This window comes from Polypterus senegalus, chromosome 7 (genome assembly GCF_016835505.1).
Source record: "Polypterus senegalus isolate Bchr_013 chromosome 7, ASM1683550v1, whole genome shotgun sequence".
Classification (NCBI taxonomy): Eukaryota; Metazoa; Chordata; class Cladistia; order Polypteriformes; family Polypteridae; genus Polypterus; species Polypterus senegalus.
The window spans coordinates 5062662-5084475 of record NC_053160.1 but is presented as its reverse complement, the minus strand read 5'-3'; the positions used below and the strand labels follow the sequence as shown (position 1 = coordinate 5084475).

Sequence of the window (21814 nt, the reverse complement as noted above, 5' to 3'; positions counted from 1 at the left end):
AGCATAAAAAGCATACAAAAAGGACATAGCAGCACTAGAAAAGGTCCAAAGACGAGCGACTAGGCTGATTCCAGGGCTACAGGGGTTGAATTATCAGTTTAATCAAAAGAAGATTAAGAGGTGACATCATTGAAGTGTTTAAAATTATGAAGGGAATTAGTACAGTGGATCGAGACTGTTATTTTAAAATGAGTTGATCAAGTACACGGGGACACAGTTGGAAACTTTTGAAGGGTAAATTTCGCACAAATTGTTAGGAAGTTTTTCTTTACACAACGAACGATAGACACTTGGAATAAGCGACCAAGTAGTGTGGTAGACAGTAAGACATTAGGGACTTTCAAAACTCGACTTGATGTTTTCTTGGAGGAAATAAGTGGATAGGACTGGCGAGCTTTGTTGGGCTGAATGGCCTGTTCTCGTCTAGGGTGTTCTAATGTTCTAATGTTCTCAGTTCTCATCACTCTCTTAGGCACTTATAGTCCTTAGGAGGCCAGCTTGCTTCAATGACAATGTGACTTTGTTAGGCTTGTTGTTTTTATAGGCTCCCCTGCAGCTGGCACTGATTCTGCTCAAATGAATACAGAGTGCTGCCTTATTCTTTTGGTGACTAATCACTGCCATCATCCCAGATAGATGCAAAAGTCAGCACTGTTGCAATAATAATAATAATAATAATAATAATAATAATAATAACGTACAGCTACATGATACTTGCTAGTGCCAACCAAATGAATTCTCACTTCTCGCTTTAGCCACACTAATAAGTGACTGTGTACCCATGGCAGACTTACCCTTTTTCTAGGGTCCCCTGCAGCTGGTACTGAAGCTCCTCATTTGAATAATGGAATGAATGCCAGCTCATAGTGGTGGTGACTCGCCCCAAGGCCAATGCAGGAGTCAGCACTGTTTCAACAACAAGAACAACAAGAACAACAACAATAATAATAATAATAATAATAATAATAATATGATTTAGAGTTAGTGTCATTTTCATTAAATAACAATGTGACCCTGAATTGAAATAAATGGGTTTTAATGTGGATTTATGGGTGCAATAATACTACTAATAACGGTGTGATATTGTTTGAACAGGTAATCAGGTGAAAATGTTTGGTTTGCAACATTGAACCAACACTGCCACCTACTGACTAGGAAAGTAATGATGAACCAAACAAATGGGCAGTCATAAATGTAAATGTGTTATAGTGGGGCTGCCAGGTAAAGTGAATAACTCGGATTATCTTGTGACAATGACACCTGCCCATTGGTGACGTATGCCAAGCAGCAAGTGAACAGTCAGTTATTGAAAGTGATGTGGGCAAGCGTAAGGGTCTGAGAGACTCTGAGGAGGGCCAAATTGAGATGGCTGAACGACTGCCTCAGAACATCTCCAAAATGGCAGATCTTGTGTGGTGGTCAATATCTATTAAAAGTGGTCCAAGAAATGAACAACATGTGACATGGCGATAGGGTCATGGTTACATGGGGGAGCTAAGGCAAGCCCATCTGGTCTGATCCCTCTGAAGAGCTACTGGAGCACACATTGCTATAAGAGACAAGGTGACAGAGCACACAGTGCATTGCAGTGTAGTATGCAGGGGGAAACAGAGCTGCAGACCAGTTAGAGTGCCCAGTGCCCACTACCAAATACACCTACAATGGGCACATGAGCATCGGAACTAAAGCATGGAGCAATGGGAGAAGGTGCCCTGGTGTGCTGAATTGTGTGCATCATCTGGGTGTGTGTGTCGTTAACTTGGGCAAGAGATGGCATCAGGATGCAATATACGAAGAAGGGAAGCCCCTTTGACACGTACTACCTACCTACAGATTGTTGGAGACCACATGTACCCCTTCAAGGCAGCGGTATTCCCTGATGGCTGTGGCCTCTTCCAGCAAGATAATGTGCCCTGCCACACAGCAAAAATTGTTCGGGAATAGTTTGAGGAACATAACAAAAAAGTTCAAGGTATTGGCTTGGCCTCCAAATTCCACAGATCTCAATCCGATCGAGCGTCTGTGGGCTGTGCTGGAAACACAAGTCCGATCCATGGAGGTACCACCTCACAGCTTACAGGACTTCCAAGGATCTGCTGCTGATTAAAACCACAAAGGGCACCTTCAGAGGTCTTATGGAGTCCATATACCTTGATGGGTCAAACTCCAAGGGCGAACTACACGATGTCAGGCAGGTGTTACTAATGATGTGACTGGTCAGTGTGTATTTGTCACTCAGTCAATGGGGGGTGGGGGGGGCAGCATCTAATCTGACAAATGAATCAAAAGAATTCAGTTAAATGAGTCGCTCAAAAAATATCAGGTCAGTAGCAGCACTCAAGAGCAGCTTTAATTGGCCAGTTTTTATTCCAGTAGCCCCGCCCCTTCAGCCACACTCCATTCCAGAGGGCTACTTGAAGGAGGGGCTTGCTGCAGCATGCAGTAAAGAGGTGTGTCTAAAAGGCACTATGTGATAGATAGATAGATAGATAGATATGAAAGGCACTAAATGATAGATAGATAGATAGATATGAAAGGCACTATATAATAGATAGATAGATAGATAGATAAGGCACTATATGATAGATAGATAGATAGATAGATAGATAGATAGATAGATAGATAGATAGATAGATAGATAGATAGGAAAGGCACTATATAATAGATAGATAGGAAAGGCACTATATGATAGATAGATAGATAGATAGATAGATAGATAGATAGATAGATAGATAGATAGATAGATAGATAGATAGATAGATAGATAGATAGGAAAGGCACTATATAATTCATAACTAAATAGACACAAACACTGTGGTCTGAACACACACCAGAATGACTAAAAAGGAAAAACATTGAAAATGAATCAAACTTCTGACTTGTCAGTCCCAGTCCCAGCCAGGCACTATATGATAGATAGATAGGAAAGGCACTATATAATACATACATAGATAGATAGATAGATAGATAGATAGATAGGAAAGGCACTATATGATAGATAGATAGATAGATAGGAAAGGCACTATATGATAGATAGATAGATAGATAGATAGATAGATAGATAGATAGATAGATAGGAAAGGCACTATATAATTCATAACTAAATAGACACAAACACTGTGGTCTGAACACACACCAGAATGACTAAAAAGGAAAAACATTGAAAATGAATCAAACTTCTGACTTGTCAGTGCCAGTCCCAGCCAGGCACTATACAGGCATATTGCTGTTGGTATAAAGGGCCCCCCAGTTGTGTCTCTTGACCCACTTTTGTTGAATGATCCTCTGGCTGAAAGTCCTCAGTGGCGGTATGTCAGTGAGAAGATGCGCAGCGTTGTTCATAATCGGACTCAGTTTTGTTTTCTTCCTCTCCTCTTCTGCCAACTCCAGGGGGTCCAGAGTGTTTTCCATAACTGGGCCTGCCCTTATCATTAACTTGTTGATTCAGTGTTCCTCCTTTGAAGTAATGTCACCAGCACACCATCACAGAGTTGTAGAAGATGTAAAGGAGGTCACTTCCCACATTAAAGCAGTGCAGTCTCCTAAAGAAAGACCCTGCTCTGCCCTTTCTTCTATAGTCCCTCTGTGTTATGAGACCAGTCCAACCTGTCAGTGATATAGACCCCCCCAAGTACTTGTAGTAGTGGACCCCTGTCTACATCCACTTCTTGAATAGTGACCAGATGTAGAGGCTCTTTGGTGTAGTGAAAGTCAATAAGCAGTTCTTTGGTTTTGCTGATGTTCAGTTGCAGACAATTCTCTAAGTTCTCCGTCTGACTCCTCTCCCTTTTCTCACCCCCCATAAGTGCAGAATCATCTGAGGGTTCCTCCTAGTGACTTGACCTGCTGTTATATTTCACAGCGAAGTGAGAAGGTGACAGGTCTTTTCCTTGTGGTGCTCCAGTATTGATGAAACAATTGGTTCCTGGCATTAGCTTTGTCCACATTTAGGGATGGGTGAAGAATCCTGTGAACTTGGATGACGTTTTTCTATGTTGTAGTATCTAAAAAGGAATCGTCCGACATAAGGATTTGTGTGTATGGATTTTTTTTTTAATTTATCGTGAATTTTTATAGATATTTTTTTCCACTATTGTTCACTAAAAAGTTTTTATGATGGCATTTTTTTACATTTTGCCCAGTATAGTCGCATTTTTCTCAAATCCGCTTCTGGCCACTAGTCCCCGAGCCCGTTTTTTGACGTCTGGTCCGCAGCTCCCAGCCTTCGAGGTCCACGTGTCTTCACGCTGTAATTGAGGACATCAGAGCCCCCTTCGGCAGCCCGTCGGGTCCGCGCACAGCCGAGTGTGTGAGGGTCGTTATGTGAACAGAGTGTTTTACGAGGCTCGTCTCGGTTCCAACTGGAAAGTCACTTCCCTACGTGTGGCCAGACGAGCCGCTGAAAGCTTTCACAGCGTGGGTGTCTTTTCGCAACAATTAACTGCCGCTCCGTTAAGAGTAAATATTATTGAGAAAAAAAGAAAAGGCTGCAAAGCGGCTTCTATGTAGACCCCCGACCCCCCCAACCCCCCAAGAGCAGGGTCTGAGTTTGTTTTTCCCTGCCGGACGCCGAGCTGTGGGTCCGAGGCCAGCGCCGTGGCAGCTGTGAAGCACGGCCAGCCAGCCAGCCAGCCCCTTTGTCTTTCCTCTCCGCTGCAGCGCGATTGGCCCGCCGGCGGGAGCCCTCAGATTCCATTTCACGCCCCCACCCTCAGGAAACTCGAGTCGGACGCAATGAAAGTGATCGGCGCCGAAAATGTGAGCGCAGAGCTGCGAGTGACAGCGAGGAGGAGAGAGGAACGGCAGAACCCGGGGAAGCTCACGTCGCCGCTCACGGGACTTACTGCGAAACTTCCAGCACCGAGAAGAGTCCCCCGGCATGGACTGCTGTCGCCCGCCTGCACCTGGCACGCTCTTACTGCTCCTGGCATTTCTATCACTGGTAATGTACTTGAAAACTGCTCAGATCTTTTAGGGGCGGCTGTGGACTCTGTAAAGAGGCTTTAGGGATTCATGTAAGTCATATGGGCAAAACAATACGATTGACCATGTTGCCTTTGTATTGGAGGATGGCATCAGCCGGCATTCTTCAAACTTTTAGGGGGGCACTAGCATCGGCTGTGGACTTGGGGACCTTGTGGATCCATCTAGGTTATACGGGCAATATGTAAGGGTCTTTTTGTCTTGGTATTAGAAAAATAGCCTCAACTGGCACAGGTGGCATACCTCAGACTTTTAGGGAAATGCCAATGATGGCTGTTGACTCTGAAGAGGCTTTAATGATTCATGTTAGTCATACCGGTAAAAAAAAAACAGAACGAGTAAAGTGGTACATGTAGTTGCCTTTGTGTTAGAGGATGGCATCAGCTGGCATTCTTCAAACTTTTATAGAAATACTAGTGCTGACTTTGGACTCTGAACCTGTAAAGAGGCTTTGGGGATCTGTTTAGGTTATATGGGCAAAGACTGAGAATATGTGATCTAGTTGCACATTTAATTAGAGGATGGCATCAGCTGGTACTCCTGGCATTCTTCAATCTTTTATTGGGAATGCTAGTGCTAGCCATGGACTCTGAATCTGTAAAGAGGTTTTGGGGTTCCATTTATGTTATACAGCCAGCATATGACAAGGATACTAAATCTTGTTGTCTTTGTATTGGAGAATGGATTCAGCTGGCAAAGGTGGCACACCTCAGACCTTTAGGGAATGCTAGTGATAGCTGTGCACTCTGTAAAGAGGAATTGGGGATTTACTTAAGTCATATGGGAAAAACAATAAAAAGGGTGATGGAGGATATGAGGATATCAGGATGATACCTAATCCAGTTGTCTTAGTATTAGAGAATGGACTCAGGTGGCACAGGTGGCATACCTTAGAACTTTAGGGGGAAACCAGATACCAGTGACGGCTCTGTAAAGAGACTTCAACGATCCATGTAGGTAATGCTGGCAAAAAAAGAAGGAGGACGGTTGGTCTAATTGCCCTCGTATTGGGGTATGGCATCAGCTGGCATACTTCAAACTTTTATGGGAGTACTAGTGCTGCCTGTGGGGGTGTTTGGGATCCATTTAGGTTACATGGGTAAAGGATGAGCAGAATTATTGATCTAGTTGTCTTTGTGTTAGGCGATGGCATTAGCTGGCATACTTCAGACCTTTTAGAAGAATTCCAGGGCTGACTGTAGACTTTGACTTTATAAAGAGGCTTTGCCAATTCAAGTAAGTCATATGAGCAAAAATGAGCAGGATGGTTGATCTAACTGCCATTCTTTTCTTAGGGGATGGCATCAGTTGGCATTCTTCAAACCTGTATGTGGAATGCTAGCGCTTGCTCTAAACTCTGAATCAATAAAGAAACTTTAGGGATCCATTTAGGTTACATGAAGAAGAAATGAGAATATGTGATCTAGTTGTACTTTTTATTAGAGAAAGGCTTAAGCTGGCACAGTTGGCATTGTTCAGGCCATTTAAAGGGATGCTAATGCTCTCTGTGGACTTTGAATCTTTAATGAGGATTTGGGGAATCCATTTAGGCTACATGAGCAAGACATCAGGAGAATATTTGATCTACTGTAGCTGTCTTTGTATTAGGAGATGGCATCAGCTGGCATTCTTCAGACCTTTATGGGGTACAATCTGCCTTGCTCTGTGAATCAGTAAAGAAGCTTTGGGAGTTAATTTAGATTATAAGGGCAAGAAATGAGTACATGTGATTTAGTTATAGTTTAGGAAGGCATTAGCTGGCACACCTGACATTCTTCAAACTTTTATGGGGAATGCCAGTGCTAGCTGTTGACTCTGAATCTGTAAAGAGGCTTTGGGGATTCATGTAAATCATATGGGCAAAAAAAAGAACAGGGAGGTTGATCCAGGTGCCTTAGTATTAGACGGGAGTAAAAGTGCTGACTCCAAATCGGTAAGAAGGATTTTGGGATCCATTTAGGTTTCATTGGCAAAAAATACGAATATCTGACCTAGTTTACGCTCTTTATTGGGGGGTGGCATCAACTGGCATACTTCAGACCTTTTAAGGGAATGCTAGTGCTGGCTGTGGACTTACAGTAGATTTGGAAAGGGGCTTTGGGAAATTGGTTTAGGTAATACAGACAGGAAATAAGGATGAAACTTGATCTAGTTGTCTTTGTATTAGGGGATGGCATCAGCTGGCACAGTTGGCATTGTTCAGACCTTTTAGGGGAATGCTAATGATGGCTGTGCACACTGAATCTGTATAGAAGCTTTGAAGATTCATTTAAGTCACAAGGGCAAAAATATAGAGAATGATTGATCTAGTTGCCTTTGAATATGAGGTTGGCATCACCGGGTACAGCTGGCATTCTTAAACCTTTGTGGGGGACACAAGCAACGGTTGTGGACTCTGAATCAGTAAAGTTGCTTTTGGGATCCGTTTAGGTTACATGGGCAAAAAAGAGGATGCACGATCTAGTCGCTCTTTTTATTTTAGAGGATGGCATCAGGCTGACATAGAGCATAGAGGCTGGCATGCTTCAGATCTTTTAGTTGAATGCTACTGCTAGCTGTGTTCTCTAAATGTGTAAAGGGGCATTTGGGGATCCGTTTAGAGTATATGGGCCGGAAATGAGAATATTTGATTTAGTTGCCTGTTTTCTTGGGACTGGCATCACTTGGCATTCTTTGAACCCTTTAAGGGTATGCTAGTGATGGCTGTAGACTATGAATCTTCTGAATCTTTATAGATGCTTAGGAGCTGAATATAAGGCATATGGGCAAACAATGAGGAGAATAATTATTTAGCTGCTTATGTGTTAGAGAATGGTAACAACTGGCACAGCTGGCATTCTTCAGAGCTTTATGGGGAACACTAGCAATGGCTCTGGACTCCAAATCAGTAAAGAGGCAATGGTGATTAATTTAAGTCATTGTTCAAAAAATGAGGAGGACCCTTGATCTGGTCGTGTTTTTTTATTAGGCCATGGCATCAGTTGGCACAAACCTGCCATCATTTTTTAAGAATTTGCATAACCCTTACCATCAGGGAAAGGACATTTAATTGAATTGGCTTAAGCATGTTATTAGTTCAGATCTTTCTTATATAGTGCCTTTCACAGCAAATTGAATCACTGCACAGTTTGGTACAAAAATGCCAGTCAAGTGTGTTTTACATCACCTCTTATGTTTTCCTGGCATAATCACACCTTTGCCACTTTTGATGCCCCAAGTTTAAAAATGACAGGTCAGGACACACAGACTGCAGAACAATGAAGACGTGAGCTTGCGGTGGGCATCTTTAATGCCAGTTGTGCTTTCAGATAGGGCGCCACTTCATTTTATGCCACACACTTCCAAAATCACTTTATGGAGATTTCTGTAGGCAAGACTGGCACAAATCATCTCACATCATCTGTATGAACTGAGTCACTGAAGGTGTCTGTCTAAAGGATTAAAGTGGGTCATTGGCTTAAGACTGGCAAATTACAAAGTGATCAATGGCAGACTGTGCCCACCAAAAAACACTGAAGTTCAAAAGTAGGCCACCCAGCCAGCCTGGCATAGTGCTTATTAAGCTATGGAGGTGAGGGGGTGGCTTCTACTCGGGTTTAGCGCCCCCACCATGTGAATTGCGGTGGTGACTCTAAATGTGTATGTAAAAAGAGAGAGAGTGGCACACTGGTTTAAGTTGTGACCCCTCTACATCCTGGACCCGCGTTCAAGATGTCACCCTGGGCACATTTTACAGGATGTACCTTCTGTTCATATAGGATTTTAGAAGGCTCCCAAAAATCTTATTTCAGGTTAGGAAGACAGAAGTTTGGAGGTCAGGTAGTTCTAGTTGGTAATCTTGCTGAGGTGTTACATGTTAATCAGAATATGCAGGAAAGAATTTCACTGTCCTCTGTATACGGGATAATAAGGACTCCATTTTATAGCGCCTTGCACATCTATCTGTCAGATTTTCTCTTTTCTCTGAACACCTGATGGTAAAGACCCAGTAAACTTCACCATTATATAGTGCCTTTCAAATCTATCTTGGCAACATGCTGCATGTTGATTAGCAAGAAAGAATTTCAGTGTGCTCTGTACACCTGACAATCAGAATTCTATCAAACCATCTATTATATAGTGCCTTTCACATCGCTCTGTTGTATAGTGCTTGTCCTATTATAAAGTGTCTTGCACATACACATGATGATTAGCACATGCAAGTAAGAACATCCTTGTAATTCTGACATTAATGACCCCATTAACCTGTCTAACCCCTCCAAGCTTCCACTCAAACTTACAGCTTTGACCATCTGCCTGCCACTCAATCATTTAGACCCACCTATCTATCTGCCACTCAAGTATATGGCCCCAATCAGTCATCTGCCACTCAAGCATATAGCCCCGCCCAGCTAGCTGCCACTCAAGCATATAGCCCCACCTAATAGATAGATAGATAGATACTTTATTAATCCCAAGGGGAAATTCACATACTCCAGCAGCAGTATACTGATAAAAAACAATATTAAATTAAAGAGTGAAAAAAATGCAGGTATAACAGACAATAACTTTGTATAATGTTATCATTTATCCCCCTGGGTGGAATTGAAGAGTAATCTTCAGCCACATAAGCATATAGCCCCTCCCAGCTGTCTGCCACTCATGCATTTACACCCACCCATCCATCCGCCACTCAAGTATAAAGCCCCAATCAGTCATCTGCCACTCAAGCATATAGTCCCACCTAGCTGTCTGCCACTCAAGCATATAGCTCCACCTAATCATCAGCCTCATGAGCATATAGCCCCGCCCAGCTTACTGCCACTCAAGTGTTTACACCCACCCATCCATCTGCCCCTCAAGTATAAAGCCCCAATCAGTCATCTGCCACTCAAGCATATAGTCCCACCTAGGTGTCTGCCACTCAAGCATATAGCTCCACCTAATCATCATCCACATTAGCATATAGCCCCGCCCGGCTGTCTGCCACTCAATCGTTTAGACCCATGCATCCATCTGCCACTCAAGTATATGACCCCAATTAGTCATCTGCCATTCAAGTAGATAGCCCCGCCCATCTTTCTGACATGTGGACACGTAAAGTTGCATTACTAGTAGCCTTCCTCCACCTCTTCCACCTTCTTATAATTTACCTATAATTTATTTTGTATACATTTTCCCTCTGAGGTAGAGTGTGTTAACTTTTTATTATATAGCGCCTTGACAATCTTTCTTGGTGATGTGTTAAATGTTGATAAACACTTCAAAGTAAGAATTCGCTATTCTCTACACCTCTGCCAGTAATGACCCTATTAACCTGTCTAGCCACACACAGCCAGCTGTAACTCAAACATATAATCCCACCCAACCATCTGCCACTCAAGTAGATAGCCCCGCCCACCTTGCTGCCACTCAGACTTGTAAAGCCGCATTACCAGCAGCCTGCTTCCTCTTCCTCCTCATAAGCGCCTTGTAATTTATGTTACATGTTGATTAGCACATGTAAGTAAGAATGTCACTCTAGTATGTACACCATAAGGACAGTTAGGTTGACAAGGTCCTTATTGTTGGGTGTACGATGAGGCCAGCAGGTGAATTAAACAGCCCAACTTGGTGCCAGTCCTGAGCCGGGTTAGGACACCCAGCTGTAAAATATTAGCCAAAACCATAATGATGGAATCATAAACCTCTCTCTTGTATAGTGCCTTTCAGATCCTTTTCCAGTTTTGATAATAATAATAATAATAAAATAATAATTCTTTGCATTTATATAGCGCTTTTCTCACTACTCAAAGCGCTCAGCAATTGCAGGTTAAGGGCTTTGCTCAAGGGCCCAACAGAGCAGAATCCCTGTTGGCATTTACGGAATATGAACCAGCAACCTTCCGATTGCCAATGCAGATCCCTAGCCTCAGAGCCACAGAGCCACCACTCCGCTTAATAGAGTGCCAGTAAGATGGGCGGGGCTCTCTACTTGAGTGACAGTCAATTGGGAGGGACTATATGCTTGGCTGTCTGAGTGTGGTTAGACTGTCAGAGGAACAGGGAGTGTGTGTTGATTGGCACACGCTAGACAGAATTTCACTGGACTCTGTACATGTGACAATGACAACCCCATAAACATATGACATGCGCATAATAAACGACTCATCCATCCACCCATCCATTTTCCAAACCTGCTTATCCTGAGTAGGGTCACGGGGAAGATGAAGCCATTGGGCGCAAGGTGGGAACAACACAATGGATAACTGGCAGGTGTGCCACAGCATAGACAGACGTCATATTGAAAGGCAACTTGGAAAAAATCAGACTTGAACCCGGACACACACAGACGGACATCTTATGTTCACCCAACACACGCTTATTATACAATATTTACACAAATAATGTCAGTGCACTTCCCAATGCCTCCAGCACCGTTCCCCCAAAGTCCAGGGCACACAGTCCAACTGCCTTTCTGGCCACCTCCATTTCTCTCTCCAGCTCCGTCCCTCTTCCACCCGACTTCCACCATCGACTGAAGGGATGCGGCCCCTTAAATAAGAACCCAGATGGGCTCCAGCTGCTTCCCGGCACTCCTCCGTAGCCACACCTCAGTGTGGCGGAAGTGCCGGCTGCACACCCGAAAGCCGTCCGGATGTCCCCAGTCGTCTTCCCCCAGCACTTCCTGGTGTGGCAGAAGTGCTGGGCTCCAGGGATATTCAGGCACCGGGGCGCCGCCTGGCGGTGGCCACCGGTCCCTACAGGGCTGGGCTTCCAAGCCCTTTACCCGAGGCCCCCAACATAACCAGGGCGGACGCCCCCTCGCGGTCTGGAGGAGGTACAAGCCCTCCTCCGGTCCTCCTGGGCGTCACAGTATATATATATATATATGACAGCAACACTCGTAACAGTGACAAAACAATCACATTGACAATCATGTTATGTTATTTTCAAAATTTTCCATTTCTTTTTCATTACTTCTGTAACACACTACTTCTCCGCTGTGAAGTGCGGGTATTCTGCTAATCATGAAATAAAGAACATCAGGTACATTTTAAAACACAAATCATTCCACTCACATATGTGTTTCATCAATAAAAAAATAAAAATATTTTGTGTAGCCTATTCAGTCAGTAATAAAAAAAAAAAAACGTTAAAAATGTGGCCATACGCTACACAGCCTTAAAATTTGAAACAAAAGTAAAACAAAATCAAAACACAGTAACAAATACCAAAGCACATAAAACATCTAAATAGAATTCAAAGTATATTGTAAACTTTTGAACAATCTTCATATTTAACTTTAATCACAAAAGCTCCAGACGTACGCACCTCTCATCATTGCGCTCCCGTTTAACTGTCAGAGCGCGAGAGACGCACTTTAAAAATATTAAAGTAAAAACAAGACACATTCATTAACAAACTTATCAGGAAATAAAGAACAACAGGTACATTTAAAAACAAAAGTCATTCCACTAACATACGCGCTTCCTTAATAAATAAACCATTTCGTATAGGGGCGGCACGGTGGCGCAGTGGTAGGGCTGCTGCCTCGCAGTAAGGTGACCTGGGGTTCGCTTCCCGGGTCCTCCCTGCGTGGAGTTCACATGTTCTCCCCGTGTCTGCGTGGGTCCAAAGACCTGCAGGTTAGTTGCATTGGCGATCAATGCAACTAACGCGCCAATCGCAGGCATCAACCCCATCAGTGTGTGAGGAGAGGTGAGGCTCGTCGCTGCTGCGCCTCACATTTCTCCCCTACATTTGAACAGTAAATGCGCAAATTCAGTGATTTTCACTATAAAAAATGATCAAAATTATTAGAATCATACAGAAAACAAACTTAAAGCACAGACCAGTGGACACATTTATTTTATGTTATCATTATTAGTGAGGCTCTGCCTCACCTGCCTCACCTGCGTCCTCTGACCGCACATCCCCCCGGTTATCTGGGTTACAAAGCCCACCTCCTAAACAACCAAAGAAAGCTTTCCCTACCAGTCAGTTTATCTCCTGCCACTCGCCTTCTGTCTTTTTCTATACTGCAGATATCCCTGCTTATTCTCCCGAGTCCCTACTCAAACCTTCCTTCCGCAGCACCTTCCGTTTTTTTTTCCTCTAACTTCTCCTGTCACTCGTGTTTTCGCCCCTCACAGAACAGAAGCCCCTTCCCGAGTCCCATCACTTTCTGCTCCCACACAGCGCATCACAAGCTGCCCGTGCACCTCGCAATATATTAACAAAATAGAACAGAATTTAAAAAGAAAATAACAGTACAGGACAACATTACTACAGAATCACATTCCCGTCGGTGGTTTCCATTTTCAACACGTTTTTCAATTTTGACGTCATCACACTTTATGTCATTCACTGTTGTTCTTCGTACTCCGCTAATTGAAGCGAAACTTGAAACACTTTTGCCATTTCGTAAACGTTTAATTATTTCACATGCACCACACGCATATGTTTATCGATATTAACAATGTATAGTAGATTAATTGTAATAAAAGAGAAAAGCTATGAAATGCTATTAAAGCTGAAGGTAACCGTGGTGCTGAAGATGAACATGCGCTGGCACAATGGACACCTGTTTCAGTGTCTTTAAAGCTCACAGCGTAACGCACGGCAGTAGTAGGACAGTAATCGGCAGGCGCTGACGTGCGCAAGATTTTTTTTTCTTTGGCCGTTACGGTTAATCGAATGATGGATAATCAAGTTTCTTAAAACCGGCCACTTTCGCTGAGCCGTAGACCCGCTGTACCATAGATGGTCACGACAAGCTCTGTCAGGTTGGATGGAAACCGTCAGTCTCCCCTGAGATGTTCGATTGGGTTCAGCTCCGCTGAGTTGTCCCAGACTTGTCCCTAAGCCACTCCCATGTCGTCTTTGAGGTCCAGAGTTCCCTGAGCAGGTTTTCATTACGCATATCTCGGCACTTTGCTCTGTTTGGCTTTCCCAGCCACTCAGCCCCTGGTCCCACCACCACCAGGCTTCATGCACCCCTGGAATGGCATGGTGCAGGTGATGAGCGCTGCCGGCTTACATCCGGACCTGACACTGACAGCTAAGGCCAAACGGTCCAATCTTGCTTTCGTCAGACCAGAGAGTTTCGTTTTGGGAATCCTTTAGGGAGCTTCATTTGCAAACTCCAAACAAATTTTTTTTTTTTAATGCGTCATATGGTTACTCCAACCTTAACTCCCAACATTTCTGGAGATTATCTGTAGGGAGGAGTGGTGGCTCTGAGGCTAAGGATCTGCGCTGGTATCCTGAAGGTTGCCGGTTCAAATCCCTATCACTGCCAAAAGAGATCCTACTCTGCTGGGCCCTTGAGCAAGGCCCTTAACCTTCAATTGCTCCAGGGGTACTTTACAATGGCTGACCCTGCGCTCTGACCCCAAGAGGTATGCGAAAACTAACAAATTCCTAATACAAGAAAGTATATAAGGTGAAATAAAGAACAAAAAATCTTCCTCCTTCTCGGTACAAGTTCTCAGAGTGACAGTTGGGTTCTCGGTGACCTCTCCTTTCCCGCGATTGCTCAGTTTGGCCATGTGGTTGTCCCTAAGCCAAGAATGGTTTCTTCCATTTAAGAATTAAAGAGGTGATCAGTGCTACAGAGTTCCCCAGAGTCCCGTCCTTAAGTTCTACAGGTGGACCTTCTCTAAACAGGTGCGTGTCTTTCCTAATCACATCAAATGAACTGAATTGACCACAAATTAACTCTGAACAGTTGTAGAAACATCTCCATAGTAGACCCAGTAGAATGGGTCGGACCAGAGATGGACATCAAAGGCTCTGAATATACAGGATGGTCCAGATCTAATTATGCAGATCCAGATCGCCTGGATGGCTTTGATTTATGCGGGGACGATTCCAGTTCAGCGCGAAGACGTTTCTTCAGTTCGCACACTTCTTGATGGTCCAGGATTTATAAGTTATAGCATAATGAAAATTGCATAATTAGATCTGGACCACCCTATATTTCCATTGTTGATAAATTTGCAGAAATGTCAAAAATCCTGTTTTTGTTGCGCCATTCTGTGGTATTGATGTTTGTTAATGAGAAATAAAATGAAACAATTTTAGCACACGGCTGTAACATAACAACATGTGAGAAAAGGTGAAGGGGTCCGAAGTCTTTCTGAAGTCATGGTAGTTTATTGTTTTTTTCAATTTTGGTCAATAAATTCCATTTTTTTTTTTATAAAGATTCTTTTTGTTAACCTTGTCTTCCACACGCCAGGGGTTGATGGTAATCCCTCCCCTTAAGTCTCATTTTGAATTTTTTTCTTTGGACTTTGCCATTATTTGAGCTCTTTTACTGCCATAATCCTACTTGGCCTGGTGGAGGCTTACGGTCACCATCAGAGTAGGCACTCAGGCTGCCTGGCGCTGAACCTTACCTGGGCACACTATTTGGGTATGGGGGGGGGGCTGCCCTGATTTTTGGCTCTGTTTTGGTGGCCTCATACTGCATGCCTGGCTTTAATTATTAAAAGGCTTCTCTGTATTCTTTTTTTGTTATATTTCCATTTCATATTGTTGATACATTTGCAGAAATACCAAAAGTCCCATTTTTGTTTCGTCGTTCTGTGGTATTGATGTTGGTTAATAAGGAAAAAAAACTTAAACACTTTTAGCACAAAACTGTAACATAACAACATATGAGCAGAGGTGAAGGGGTCTGAAGGCTTTCTGAAGCCACTATTATTTATTAATTTTCAATTTTGGTCAATAAATTCCTTTTTTTTCATAAAGATTCTTTTTGTTAACCTTGTCTTCCACACACCAGGGGTTGATGGTAATCCCTTCCCTTAAGTCTCATTTTGAATTTTTTTTTCTTGGGACTTCGCCATTATTTGAGCTCTTTCACAGCCATAGGCCCACTTGGCCTGGTGGAGGCTTACAGCAGCGATCAGAGTGGGCACTCAGGCTGCCTGGCACTGAGCCTTACCTGGGCACGCTATTTGGGTATGGGGGGACTGGCCTGCATTTTGGCTCTGTTTTGGAGGCCTCCTACTGCATGTCTTGGTTTGAATTATTAAAAGGCTCCTTGGCATTTTTTTGTATCTTTTGTATCTGTGACAGTGTTATATTTCCACTTTGTATTGTTAATTCATTTGCAGAAATACCAAAAAATCCCATTTTTTGTTTCACAATTCTGTGGTATTGATGTTGGTTAAAAAGGAAAAAAAAACAATTAAACAATTTTAGCACATGGCTGTAATGTAACAATATGTGAGAAAAGATGAAGGGGTCTGAAGGCTTTCTGAAGCCATCACACTTTGCTATTTTTCATTTTTTATCAATAAATTCCTTTTGTTCAAAAAGTTTCTTAAAATTAACCCTTTCGTACATATGCCAGGGGTCAACGGTAATCCATTCCCTTAAGTGTGATTTTGAGGTTTGTCTTGGGACTTTGCCACTATTTGAGCTCTTTAACAGCCATGGGCCCATTTGGCCTAGTGGAGGCTAATTGCAGCCATCAGAGTGGGCACTCAGGCTGCCTGGCACTGTGCCTTACCTGGTCAAGTTTGTTTGGGTCTGGCCTGCTTTTTGCTTTATATTGCAGGCATCATGCCTTTTACCTGTCTCTTATATGTGTGAATCGCATCTCTCACTTGCAGTTTAAGTCTCCCTGGCTATATTTTGTCAGATGATGATAATGTCAGAGGGTATTCCAATGATTTGATGCCAATCAAGGCAGACCAGGCACAGGCATCCCTTTGTTTGACTGATTTTCAGTGATATGAAAGGCATGTAAAGGCGTGAGACCACCCGAGCATGCTGGGATGTGTTGTCCCTTGGGTTTCATGGTGGCCACCAGGGGGAGCTGAAGGGAATCATCCTAATCCTTACTGTTTTGGGGACTTCTGATTGACCTGGAAGTACTTCCATTTTGTTATGCCTTGGTTCCAGAAGTACGCCCAGGACCAAGATAAAAGGAGCCACTCAACCTCATCCAGGTGAGATGGAGTCGAGTGGAAGGAGGACAAAACTCACCTGGGATGTGTGGAGGAGAGAAAAAAGAAATAGAAATTGTGCTGTGGTTGGTTGGTGGTTGTATTTTCTAATGAATGCAGTAATAAAATGCATTCAATTTTTCATTCCAACAGATGGCACATTAATGCCTTGTTTAAAGCCTTTGTTCAAGGTGTGTTGTAAGAATAAACTTCTTATTATACTGAGACTTGTGTCTCTGAGGTCGTGTCTGGGGGTTTGGGGTACTGCAAAGCCCCCTGGTGGTCACAGTGTGTAATCACAAGACATGGATCAACGCTCAATAACTGTCTCTGACGGAAAAATGGAGATATTTGGTTAAGGTTTTATGCTTATTTTTCCGGTTGCGTTGTCCGGTTGGCCTCCATTGTAAAGCACCAGTGCGGGCGAGATATTTTTTTAAAAAGTTATACAAAACGCTTAACTTTAGAACACAGTTTGGTGTGGCGAAAGCTTATATACCCTGACTGTGAAGAAATACATTTGACTTGAAAACTGCTGAATTTATCCTTCAGTAGGCAAGACAAGACAGAAGTGAGTTGCCACTAGGGGGCGCCAGTCATTTCAATGAGCCTCACCTGATGTCTTCACACTCCACTCCGTATTTTTTTCCACATTTCTCTTATTGTTTCAGCCCCACGTCCCGATCCATCACATGCAGCGGAGCAACACAAATGGCGCAGAATGTTTTTCCAAATCAGACGTCTGAACGTCTGCAAAGGAAAACATCAAATATGTCCAACACAAACTCGCCATTTTACGAGACGGAAAGGAAGCAAATTTGTTTCTGGGAAGGTACTTTGACGGAGCTGAAGGCGATGCTAATTTTCCTGGTCTTTTCTTTGATTGGCTTGCTCTCAAATTCACATTTTTTGGCCGCTTTTTCCTCATCGCTCAGTCATGTCCAGAATGTTTTCTGCACTGGCCTAAGGCTTTTTTTTTTCTTTCGGAGCTGTGCCATCTCTCTGTTTTCTTACAAAACAAAAAGCATTGCATTTTTTTGTGTGTTTTTGGACTGTAGCTCCTTTAATCAAGTCATTTGGGTTTCTTATGTGGAAATGATCCTCCATGGCCGTGTGGCTGTGGCTGTGTAAATTTGGGCATTGAATTGGGAAAAATGAACGCCGTATGGTGATGCCACCAAGCCTGGGGGTCATCAACTGAATGGCGCCCACATGCTAGTTTTCTTTGACTCAAACCCATCCTCAAATACATTTTTTTAAAAAATTCAATTATATTAGTTATGTAGAATCTATAAACGACAGGTATACTGTATATATATATAAGTTCAGGCAAGTGGAGAGAGTTTGTGTGCAGGTGCTGAAATCGTTTTAACAAAGCATGCAGGGCATGAGTTCCCTTTACTGGAAAAAAAAACAAAAAACAAACAAATAATTGCTGTGCTACTTGAAATCTAAGAAGTCAATGTAGCGTTTTCGGAGTTAATATTTGCAGTGCAGCATCTGTTGGAATGTATTTTCTAATGAATGCAGTAATGAAATGCTTTGAGTTTTTCATTCCAACAGATGGTGCATCAAAAACATTAGCATGGCTTTTACGAATCCCATACCAAATGACACATAACAGGAGCATATGCATTGCAATTTTTATTCCAGCAGATGGTACATCACATACATGTGTAGCAATAAAATGCATTGTATATTTTCTTCTCCACAGATAGCGCATTACAAACATTAGCACTGGTTTTACGAAGTCCTTGCCAAATAGCATATAATAGTGACATAGGCATTGCATTTTTCATTCCAACAGATGGCACATCCCAAACATTTGTAATAATAAAATTCATTGCATTTGTCATTCCAGCAGATGGTGCATCAAAAATATTAACATGGCTTTTATAACTCCAATACCAATTGGAACATAACAGGGACATATGCATTGCATTTTCCATTCCAACAGATGGTGCCTCAAAAGCATTTGTATTAATAATTTGCATTGCATTTTTCTTTCCAACAAATGGTGCCTCACAAGCATTTGTAGCAGTAATATGCATTGCATTTTTCTTTCCAACAGATGGTGCACCGCAAATATTAACATAGCTTTTACAAATCCCATACCAAGTGGCATATAACAGGGACATATGTATTGCATTTTTCATTCTAACAATTGATGCATCACAAGCATTTGTAGTAACAAAATTCATTGCATTTTTCTTTCCAACAGATGGTGCATCACAAATTTTAAGCCTGCTTGTACAAATACCATATTAAATATCATATAACAGAGACATATGCACTTGCATTTTTTTTTTCCAAAAGATATCACATTGCAAACATCAGCGCTGCTTTTATAAATCTAATGCCAAATGGTAGACTTCAGGGTATTTGATATTAATGTACGCAGTGCACCATCTATTGGATTACATTTTGTAATGAATGTGGTAACAGGGGTGCATTGCAGTTTTCACTCCAACAGATGGCGCATCACAAACATTTGTAGTAATACAATGGACTTCATTTTAATTCCAACAGATGGATCATTACAAACATTTATAATAATAAAATGGATTACAGTTTTCCTTCCAACAGAAGGCATGACACAAATATTTGTACTAATAAAGCGGATTACAATTTTCATTCCAACAGATGGCACATCAAAAACATTTCTAGTAATAAATTTGTAATCTTTGTTATCTTTGATGTTTGCTACTACCTCTGTACCTTATTGCTATTTGATTTTATTGTCCCCTTTGTTTTTATAATTTTATTACCGTTGTTTAATTTCATTGTACGGTGACCTTGAGTATGAAGAAAGGTGCCTATTAAATAAAATCCACTATTATTATTATTATTATTATTATTATTATTATTATTAATTAAATGCATTGCATTTTTCATTCCCACAGATGGCACATCACAAACATTGCCACTTCTTTTACAAATCCCACACCAAATAGCATATAACAGACATGTATGGACACACAGGTAACACAGACACGCACTTTTCCTTTACTAAAGTGAATATAATCTAACTTTTTAAATTAGGAAACTCAATTCACTTTGCTAAATAACAAGCACAGAGGGCTCTGTAGCCGAGCTGGTCGGGAGCACCAGATTCCTTGGTGTGCACCTTTGTCAAAGAACGCCATCCCCTAGCCAAGAAGGTGCAGTACTGTCTCCACTTCCTATGGTGGCTGAGCAAAGGCAAGACTACCTCTCCCCCTACCTTCCCACCTCATCCTACAGGGGGCACCATGGAGAGCATTCTGACCGGCCGCACCGCCGTCTGGTTTGGGAACTGCAGCGTCTCTGAGTGTAGGGTCCTACAATGGAAGATGCACACGGCACAAAAGACCATTGGAAAAAATCTCTGCCCTCCAGTAAAGACACCCTCATAAATTGTACAGAATTATGAAGGAGGAGGCCCACTGCCACCCCTGCCATGGCCTCTTTGGCCCACTTCCATCGGGCAGACAGTTCTGGAACATTCAGACCAGTTCTGTCAGGTTTGACCTCTTGGTGGTCCCGTCTTTGAATTCTGTGCTGCCCTCAGGTCTGCTCCTAGAAGTGTTTTTATATGCAGCACACTTGCTACATGTATTACTGCTGTTGTTTTAACTATTAGTTACAGTTATTGGTTATTTTTATTTATTTATTTATAGTTTAGGTCTTCACTGGTCTCGCACTTGCCCTGTGTTTCTGTATATGCCATACCGCGGTGGTCCTGTTGGCTGCAATACGAGGAATGAGCGACATGGCAATAAAGCCACTTGACTTGACTGAAAGGGTGCGGGACGTGCAGGGGTCTCAATTCCGTACTTGATAATAAAGAGAAAGTCAACAGCATACGATCCCAACATAAAAAAGAATCTCGAAAGTAATGAAGGTGCCCCTCCTGCACAGATCTGGCCGCTTCGTGAGATTCAATGCGCTCTACACCTGCGTGGAAATCATCGGGGGGTTGCCAGTTGTGTAGCCTTTATGAATATTAAGTGAGATGAAATGCCAGATAAAAAAACACATTCCTTCAACTTCTTATTTGTGTTGCGCAATTAAAGAAATTCAAACGCAGCCCATTGCTGTAATGGGATTGTAGCGCCTTTCACGACGTCGTCGCGGGGTCCTGCCCTTCATTATAGCAGCTCGTTGCTTTCTTTTCCACGTCACCCCCAACTCTGAGCATTGCCACCAGTATAGGCTGCGGACCCCTTTGACAGTGTTACGTTATGTCACGTCCGTGGTGCCCGTGTCTCCTTCCCCTGTTAAGGGGGTCTTCTCTCATTCCACCCGCCGACACATCAACGTCCAGCACGACCAGATGTTTCTGTTTTGGATTTCTAGTCCATTTGGGTGGCGTGTTTAAGTAAATAGTTGTTAACATTTTCTAAAAACGAGCAAATCCCATCTTTATGAGAAAAGGCTTTGTCCTGTCACAAAGATTTTCCTGGCAACACACCGAGTCAGCTCGCCGCCGGTGGCTGTGCCGCTTTTCCTTTCAGAGGGATGGCAGGGGTCTTCGGTCTGCCCCCTGTGCCTCTTTCTCACTAAATGAAAGCCCCAGTTCGACGGGGCCTTTTTTCTTGAACTACACAGTCGCCCGTGGAGATCAGTCAGATTTAATCTGGAGCCCCCACCACCCGTCTCTCTTTCTCCGATCTTTTTGGGCTCCTTCTACTACTGTGCCTCTTTCTGAAGCTCTCATCCCCACCAGCAGTGACGCTGGTCTCAGAGACCCCCCACCCCGGCCATACTTGAGTACTTTATACTTTCTAAGCTCTTGGACACAATAAAGCGAGTCCCTCACATTACTCGAGGGTTTATCCTCTGTGACCTGTGAGCGCGGACCCCAGAGAAATGAGCACATGTGAAGGCCGCCTTTCTTAACTTGGTGGACATAAATAAAGCTTTGT

General features: G+C 42.9%; 1 protein-coding gene across 3 annotated transcripts in view; it reads left to right on the top strand.

Annotated features, from left to right (window-relative positions):
* The window catches only part of LOC120532289 (ADAMTS-like protein 1), a 447743-nt gene that overhangs the window by 176264 nt on the left and 249665 nt on the right, over positions 1-21814 (top strand). Inside the window, exon 1 of one of the 3 annotated variants that reach the window (XM_039758168.1) lies at positions 4766-4942. The exons of the other annotated variants lie outside the window; for them this stretch is intronic. Within the exon in view, the coding sequence (XP_039614102.1) occupies positions 4880-4942 (63 nt within the window). The 5' untranslated portion in view covers positions 4766-4879. Of the gene's footprint in view, positions 1-4765; positions 4943-21814 lie in introns of those variants that run through there. 3 annotated transcript variants of the gene reach the window in all.